This window comes from Struthio camelus, chromosome 16 (assembly GCF_040807025.1).
Source record: "Struthio camelus isolate bStrCam1 chromosome 16, bStrCam1.hap1, whole genome shotgun sequence".
Classification (NCBI taxonomy): domain Eukaryota; kingdom Metazoa; phylum Chordata; class Aves; order Struthioniformes; family Struthionidae; genus Struthio; species Struthio camelus.
Genome location: NC_090957.1, coordinates 16,072,877 through 16,080,992, shown reverse-complemented (window position 1 = coordinate 16,080,992; position 8,116 = coordinate 16,072,877). Strand labels below are relative to the sequence as shown.

At 64.5% G+C, this 8,116-nt stretch overlaps 1 protein-coding gene across 2 annotated transcripts; it reads left to right on the top strand.

Moving 5' to 3' along the window:
• The first annotated feature begins 1,291 nt into the window (after window positions 1–1,291).
• On the top strand, window positions 1,292–5,883 carry TLCD2 (TLC domain containing 2). Of its 2 annotated transcripts, XM_068910310.1 has the most exons (5): window positions 1,321–1,537; window positions 2,119–2,201; window positions 3,087–3,169; window positions 4,539–5,510; window positions 5,665–5,883. In XM_068910310.1, the coding sequence occupies exons 1-4, from the start codon at window positions 1,356–1,358 to the stop codon at window positions 4,914–4,916; spliced, it is 726 nt and encodes a 241-aa protein (XP_068766411.1). In that variant the 5' UTR covers window positions 1,321–1,355; the 3' UTR covers window positions 4,917–5,510; window positions 5,665–5,883. The 2 variants fall into 2 exon arrangements, with proteins under 2 accessions (XP_068766410.1, XP_068766411.1); XM_068910309.1 differs by having other exon boundaries at window positions 1,292–1,537; window positions 4,539–5,883.
• The last annotated feature ends 2,233 nt before the right edge of the window (window positions 5,884–8,116 follow it).

The window sequence follows — 8,116 nt, the reverse complement described above, 5'->3', positions numbered from 1 at the left end:
GGAAAGCAAATCCCGGGGTGTCACATAGTCATGCACATGAGTTTTAGTGTTTATGTGGCAGAAAGAGTAAGGAAATGAAACTAAAGCACTTAATGGGTAATTAATAGCAAAACACTCTCACCTTGTAATTAGCTACCTTCGTTAGGACGAAGGTAAGGGAAAGGAGCATCTGTCAGGGATGAAGGAAGGGTGACTGAGGCGTGCTGATGTGCTGTCGCATGCGGGTTTAAGCGGTCCCCTGGTGGCTTCCCTGGCACCACTTCTCTGGGCAGCCCTGGGCGCCCCGGGGCAGGGCTGCTGGGAGCCGTCCGGGGCCCTCGGGCATCGCTGAGTGCCAGAGTGGGGAGGGGAGGGGCAGAGCCGGGGCGCTCAGGGCGGTGCCGGTGCCCGGTGCGGCACCGGTGCGCGCAGGCGGCACCCGATGCCCGGTGCCGTCGGGGTGATGCCGGTGCCTGGGGCGGCTGGGGCGGTGCCCGATGCCCGGTGCCGTCCGGGTGGTGCCGGTGCCCGGGGCGGTGCCCGATGCCCGGTGCTGTCCGGGCGGTGCCGGTGCCTGGGGCGGCGCCCAATGCCCGGTGCCCGGTGCGGTGCCGGTGCCCGCAGGCGGTACCCGATGCCCGGTGCCCGGGGCGGTGCCGGTGCCTGGGGCGGCGCCCGATGCCCGGTGCCCGGTGCGGTGCCGGTGCGCGCAGGCGGCACCCAATGCCCGGTGCCGTCGGGGCGATGCCGGTGCCCGGGGCGGCTGGGGCGGTGCCCGATGCCCGGTGCCGTCCGGGTGGTGCCGGTGCCCGGGGCGGCGCCCGATGCCCGGTGCCATCCGGGTGGTGCTGGTGCCCGGGGCGGCGCCCGATGCCCGGTGCGGTGCCGGTGCCCGCAGGCGGTACCCGATGCCCGGTGCCCGGGGCGGCGCCCGATGCCCGGTGCCGTCGGGGCGATGCCGGTGCCCGGGGCGTCCGGGGCGGCGCCCGATGCCCGGTGCCGTCCGGGTGGTGCCGGTGCCCGGGGCGGCGCCCGATGCCCGGTGCCCGGGGCGGCGCCGGTGCTCGCAGGCGGCGCCCGATGCCCGGTGCCCGGTGCGGTGCCGGTGCCCGCAGGCGGTACCCGATGCCCGGTGCCCGGGGCGGCGCCCGATGCCCGGTGCCCGGGGCGGCGCCGGTGCTCGCAGGCGGTACCCGATGCCCGGTGCCCGGGGCGGTGCCGGTGCCCGGGGCGGTACCCGATGCCCGGTGCCCGGGGCGGTGCCGGTGCCCGGTGCGGCCGGGGCGGGCTCTCGGCGGGCGGGGCCGGGGCCGGGGCCGCCGCCCATGGGAGCGCGGCGAGGCGGCGGGCGGCGCCGGTGCCCGCAGGCGGCGCCCATGGCTCTCGGCCCGGGGCTGCTGCTCGTCGCCGGCTCCTTCGCCGCCTTCCGCCTGCTGAACCGGGGGCTGGAGCGGCTGGTGCCGCCGCCGCCCTCGGCGCGGCGCAACCGCTGGAAGTGGCGCAACATCTGGACGTCGCTGGCGCACAGCCTGCTCAGCGGCGGCGGCGCGCTGGCCGGGTGAGCGGCGCCCGGGGCTCCGGCGGGGCTGGGGGCACCACGAGGGACCGGGAGGGATGCGGGGCCCCGGCGGGGACGGGGGGCACCGGCAGGGAGGGGGCGCACGGGAGGGGGACCTGGGGGGACCGAGGAGCACCGAGAGGGAAGGGCGGGGGGACCTGAGGCTCCCGGGGGGCCGAGAGGGACCGGGGACAGCAGAAGGGAAGGAGGCGCACCGAGGAGCACTGGGGGCACCGGGAGGGAAGAAGGGCACCGGGGGGGATCGCGGGCACCGGGAGGGACGAGGGCACCAAGGAGCACCGGAAAGGACCTGGAGATAGGGATGCACCTCGGGGTACTGCGAGACGGGGAGGGGGGTCAAAGGGACCAGGGGCCTCTGGCACCACTGAAGGGCACGAGGGTACTGATGGAGGACGAGGGGACATGGAGGCACCAAGGGGATCAGGGAGACACCGGGGGACAAGGTGCCCGGTGGAGGGGGAGATGAGGGGCATCAGGGGGCACTGGAGGCACTGAGGGAATTGGGGGGGGTACTGGGGGCACCGGGGCACTGCCCGGTGCTCACAATGCCTCTCCCACAGGTTCTGCCTGCACCCCGGGCTGCCCGAGGACCTGGTCGGCACGCATCCCCCCGGGGCACACAGCCTGGTCGCCGTGTCCGTAGGTGAGGGGAGCGGGCTGGCCCCCTGCTCTGCACCCCGGGGGCTTCCCTAGGCACTGTCGGTGCCTGGTGCCAGCCCCCCGTGCCATGTGCCCGGTGGCGACGTCTCGGGTGCCCCAGACAATTGCCCTATTCTTGGCAAGGACAGTGGCTCCCTTCTGTCCCACGGCGCCCACGGCCAGGAGGTACTGGGCACCAGGCTGCCCACTGTCCGCCACGGTCCTCACGTCCTACCAAGCCTCCCCCAAAGCGAGCAGTTCGGACATCCTGTGTACCCCTGCACTCACCCTGACCCACCAATGTGAAGGCCAGGAGATCCGCGTCCTTTGGCTGGGCAAAGCCTGTTCCCCCCTTGGCATCTACCTTGCAGAGCTGGTGCCAGCCCCATGGTCGGTGCTGACGAGTTTCCCAGTGTCACTACAGCTCAGCAGGGAGGTTTGAGTGTCTAAAATGCCTTCATGAGGTTTGCTATTGGCAGCAAATCCTACAGCTACCAAGGGCTCCATGCTCAGATGTGGCATGGGAGCCAACAGGTCCTCAACAGTGATCGATCCTGGGACAAGGACCTCCCAAGGGTGAGGGTCCAAGGGCTGGGTGCCCTCACATCTCGCCCTCCTCTGGGAACAGCGCCCAAGGGATCAGCCAGTTTCTCTCTCCAGCACTGCATCCTACAGAGCGATTGCAGGAGGGATGCAAAAGGCAGAGCAGTTTCCTCCTCCCAGAGTGTGTGGTCCCACGTGTGACTCCCCACCTGCACAGCGGAGCTGTAGCCATCGCTGTCCTGGTGGGCTCTGCACAGCCCTGCCAATTGCAGGGGCTGCTGCTCGCAGGCTGAGCCCCCAGCCCATCCTAGCCCCCCTTCCCTGCTCACAGCTTCTCTGTTCCCAGGTTATTTCCTTGAAGACTTTGTGGACATGTTGTGCAATCAGAAACTTCAGCAGTCCTGGGAGCTGCTTTTCCATCACTCCGTGGTGAGTCCAGTGGCCGCTCTCAGGGGTGCAGTGCTGAAGGGGAGGGGGTCTGAGGACTGCTCCTCTCATCACAGGGGTAGTCAGTGAGGTGGGGACAGACCCTTGGCACTTGCTCCGCCAGGCTGGAGCTGGCAGGACCTGAGAGGGGCTCCTGCTTCTGCTGGACCAAGTGTTTTCTACCCGTTGCAAAATCTCTAACGTTTCCGCCTTTGGAGTGGAGCTGTGCAGCCAGCTTGGCAGGCTACAGAGGCCTCTTGATCTGGTGGGACTGAACATATCCTTTGAGGCTCTACAGAAAGGCACTCAAAGGTGGGGTTGAACAGCGTCCTCTGACCACCCCCCCCGTCAGCTCCCGTCCGTGCCCGACGTGTTTCTCTCCACTTGCCTTCGCTCTGCAGGAGCACTGGGGACGCCGCAGGATGGGGGCAAGCAGGGGAGCGTGCTGGGCTGGCAGTAGCCAGCAGCGTGTTAGCAGGGCAGGACAGCGGGCAGAGCTGGAGACGTGCCGGTGGGACCTACGTGGGGGAGCCTGGGGTGAGACAGGGCATGCGACGGCTGGATCCGCCGTCACTGCGGAGTCCAGCTCTGCCAGCTGCTGCTGGTGAGTCAAAAGGTCGTTTGCACAATAGATCTAATTCAGGCCAAGACAGTGACTTAGCTATGACTTAGCTAGCAGGGAGCGGATAATCTCATTAAAGTGCCCATATAGAGAGCAGTGTTGCTGGTATAAACTGAAGAAAGGTCCGAGTATGCGGCAGAGCAGTCACAGGGCTCTCCAGTGCACCAAAGCTGCTTAAACCCCTTGGTGTGTCTGTCCTGGGAAGAGACCCAGGACGAGCAGTGGTTGTAGCCCCGGGCTACGCATCTCTGAGCCAACCGTGGACCTAGCCCTGGGCTATACGTCTCCTCTCTTGCCGCATCATCCTGCTGTTTTTCTGCATTCCCTGTGGGAGGAAAAACCTGCTGGACCACAAGCAACAGCATTCCCCAGGCCAAAAGAGCAGGGTTAGGTCTGGCTGTTCCCATCTTCTTTTCCAGCCTGGACTTTGTAGAAATGTCTCCATCTCCTCCACCTGCCCCTTCTTCCCACCAGAAAAAAATACTCGGGCCTTGTGCGAAGGTGGGGAGACTTGATCTCATGCTGGAGGTGGCAGGACCAGCTGGCGGCTGAGATGCTGCAGAGATGTAAGTGGGGGGATGACCAGTAGTTGGGCACTGGCATGACAATGGTTTGCACCTCTGCTCCATGTTGCACCCAAACACGAAAGTCGCTGGCAGTGACTAAGAGCTGCTGTTCCTGCAACCATCTACACCCTCCTGAGGAGACAGCAGCTCCCCGGCTCAGCCTCCCTTCTTTTGTCTTTCTCAGGTGATCGTCTGCTTTGGTATTGCAGTGGTACTCCATCAGTACGTTGGGTTTGCCCTCATTGCCTTGCTGGTGGAGATTAACTCCATCTTCCTCCACCTGCGGCAGATTCTGCTCATGGCCAACCTGGTGCACACCACCTGCTACCGCCTCAACAGCATCGTCAACCTGGGCACCTATGTGGTGTTTCGCATTGCCACGCTGGCCTGGATGACACGGTGGCTCTTTCTCAACCGGGAGAACGTGCCCCTGGCAACGTACACTGTGGGCACGGTGGGCATGGCAATCATGACGCCCATGAACATCATCCTCTTCTACCGCCTGCTGCGTAGTGACTTCTTCAAGTCCAGCAAGGAGGTGCAGCAGGACAAGGAGAAATAGCCCCTTTCTCTGCAGGGTCCAGGGGATGAGCAGCCCTGAGGCCTATGGAAGAGGACAGCGAGGAAGAAGAGCAGTGGAGAATGAGCACGGATATTTCAGTATCTTGCTTGGAGGATCCACACTAACCAGAGCACCTGGGCTGCTCCAGTGGCTGCAGATCCCAGGCCCCGCGCTGTGGAAAAGGCACTTCCAGACCAGGCGCTTGGGGCCCTGCTTCCCCTGCACCTTTGATGACGTGGTTGGATGCCTGGGAGCTGCTCAAAGAAGCCTCGACAGGTCTCGCAGCTCCGTAAGGCCACTGCTGAGATGAAAAGGGAGCGAGGAGAAGACCATTGTCTCCCTGCTGCTCTTCCAGACAGCCGAAAGCTGCTGTGTGTCTCTGACCCCTTCGGTGCTACACCCTGCAGCATCCCACAGGCTGGGCACCAGCACTGCCCAAGGGCCAGCCCAGCATCACAGGGACCTTGCTGCCAGCCCTGTGCTCTCCATGGCACATCCCACCAGGCAGGAGAGGCGCCAAAGCTTCACCCTCGAGGCCAAGTCCAGCAAAAGCCAAATCCTGCACGCGAGTCCTCCCTGAGGAGATAGTCCCAGGTGGGTGATGGAGGGAGAGGCTGAGGCCAGCCTGCAGCAGGTGCAGCCTGGGCACCAGAGCCCTGGGCAGTGGGTGCTGTGTCCATGCGCTCGGGGATGGGCTGCTGACTCCTCTTGGCACCTGGACATATTTTCAGTGTTGCTTCATTCCCAGGTGCAACAAGTCCCCCTGCACAAGCATGGGAAGGAGCAAACTGCTGGCCAGGATGGGGCTACGTGGTGATCACTTCCCACGGAGGAGGGGTCGTCAGATGGGCCAGATTTGGGCATCTTTTAGGAATGAAGAGTCCTGCTGCAGAGCCTCCGTAACACTCTTGTGCGGCAGCAAGCGCTCATACTAACACAAGCTTTTAATAAACAGTTGCAAATGAAATAGCTTGAGGGGAAGGGGCTCAGAGCTGGGCAGGTCCTCACGTTGCCTTTTTCCTCCTGCTTCCCCTGCGCTGCGCTGTTTGCAGTGGCCCAACACCTTGCAGAAAAGCAAAGTCATCCCACTCAGAGTTACGTGTGCCCATTTGGAGAAATCCGCTGGGTCTGTCTGTCACACTCTCTTTGGGGCAGATCACCCTGAATGTGCGATTTCTCCATTGGTTTGAAACAGCAGGGAGACAGTCTGCAGCTACTGGCAATGCACTGCTGGGGGTGGGTGGCTTCTGCCTCGAGGAGGAAAATAAGGGCTCAGACACATTTCTGTCCAGAAGGAGAAAGACAAGCGACACGTGTGGGTAGTGGGATGCTGGAAACGACTCGTGGCCAAAGCTGCTTATGTTTCTATTTGTGGACAGTGCAAGGAAGCTTGCAGGTGCAGGGTTTGGGTTTGTCACCTCGGGGCCCACGGCGGTTATCAAGTGCCCGTGTGCCTCACGTACCTCCCAGGCAGGGCTGAGCAGGCAGCCAGCGCTCTCTTTTGGATTTGGCCCATTTCTGCGCAGTTTTTCAGGAGCTGCCCTTTTCGCAGCGCAGCTGCTCGGCCTCTGCACCCGTCCAGCAAGGCTTGCTCTGTCCTCCTGCTTCTGCCCACGCCGGGCACGTTTCTCAAGGCCTCAATTGTGTTGTCGCATTCCTGCCGTCACATGGATATCGTGTACCCCAGGCACGCGAGGACAGCCCGGGTTATGTTATAAAAGGCACCCCCCCCCACCCCGGACTGGCACATGCTGCTTTTCTAGATACATCACCTACCGAGCAGGTGCGTACGGAGGATATCGCAGCAGGAGGTTGAGGCCAGGGAAGCCCTGTTTTGGGGGACTCTCTTAGCAGATGGGATTTTCCTGCAGTGCTCATGGTGGCTTTGCAGCTCACTGCAGCCAAGCGCTTGGGTACCTGATGCTTACCTGTCCAGAGGAAAAATGCTGTGGCCTTGATTTTGGGAAGGGAGCCCAACCCCCACCCCTCCAGGGCTGGGTTAACGGGGCACGGACAACCTCTCCCCTTTCCAGCACCCCTGCCATGCCCAAGCCCTGACGCCAGTGACCGCCTGTTGGGTGGCTGCGGTGCATTAAGCCCGCTTGTCTTTGCAGCGCGTTGTACCTCGCGCTTTCACAGTACACTGAACCAGCTCGGAGGGCTGTGTGACGGCACGCCGTTCCCGGGGGGCCAAGGAAGGGGGCCCCGAGGACGGTGGCTAATTGCCGACGCACTGACGGCCCCGGCGTCAGGTGCTGGCGGGAAGGAGGTCCTGCGCTCCAGCCGTGGGGTCTGGGCTGGGTGGGAGGAGGTGTCCCTCCCTGGGGGGGGGGCTCTGGGGCACCCCATGCTCCGGCCCTGTGCGGCGCTGTGGGGTGGAGTGGCCCTGGACCCGAGGAGGGGAGATGTGAGCACCATGGGGCCACGTGGGCTGGCCAGCATGCACTGCCATTGCCATTGCCCTTGTGGGGGGCCCCCACCCCACAGCACCCTATGGAAGTCCCCCCTTGGCCCACAAGGCCCCATGGGTGGCAGCAGCACCCCACAGAGGGTCCCCCTCAATGCCCATAAGGCCCTATGGGAGGCTCACCCCAGAGCACTCTATGGAAGGTCCCCAGGTCCTCCTCACCCTACAAGGCCCTATGGGGGGGCCTTGCTCCTCAGCACCCCATAGAGGGTCCCCCCTGCCCCACAGCACCCCATGGGGGTGTCCGCCTCAATCCCCACAAAGCCCAATGGGGGGGCTCACCCCACAGCACCCCACGGAGAGTGCCCGAGATCCCATGGGGGACCCCTCGCCCCCCCAAAGCTCCCACAGGGGGCCCCCATCACCCTACGAGGCCCCATAGGGGGCTCCCTCGCCCCCCAGCATCCACCAGCCCCCCATGGGGGGGGGTTCCTCTCCATCCCCCCAAGGCCCCATGGGGGGGCCTCACCCCGCAGCACCCCAGGGAGGGTCCCCTTCGCCCCACGGGGTCCCATGGGGCCCCTCGCCCCTAAAGCACCCCATGGGGGTCCCCCTTGCTCCCCCCCCAGGGGCCCCCGCAAGGCCGGTGGCGTAGGTGAAATAGGCCAGGCGTTGTCCAATCAGCGCCGCCGCCGTGCTGTCGCCGCCGTCCCCCCTCCACCAATCGAAACGGCGGGAGGGCGGGACCGGAGAGGGAAGGGCTGCCTATCGGAAGTGTACTCCAGGCACGGCT

Excerpts from the sequence above, each read along its gene's own strand:
- TLCD2 (XM_068910309.1), top strand. The coding sequence starts at position 1,305 with ATGGGAGCGCGGCGAGGCGGCGGGCGGCGCCGGTGCCCGCAGGCGGCG. Across the intron at positions 1,538-2,118 it reads GGCGGCGGCGCGCTGGCCGG|GTTCTGCCTGCACCCCGGGC; the intron begins GTGAGCGGCGCC and ends CCTCTCCCACAG. Across the intron at positions 2,202-3,086 it reads CCTGGTCGCCGTGTCCGTAG|GTTATTTCCTTGAAGACTTT; the intron begins GTGAGGGGAGCG and ends CTCTGTTCCCAG.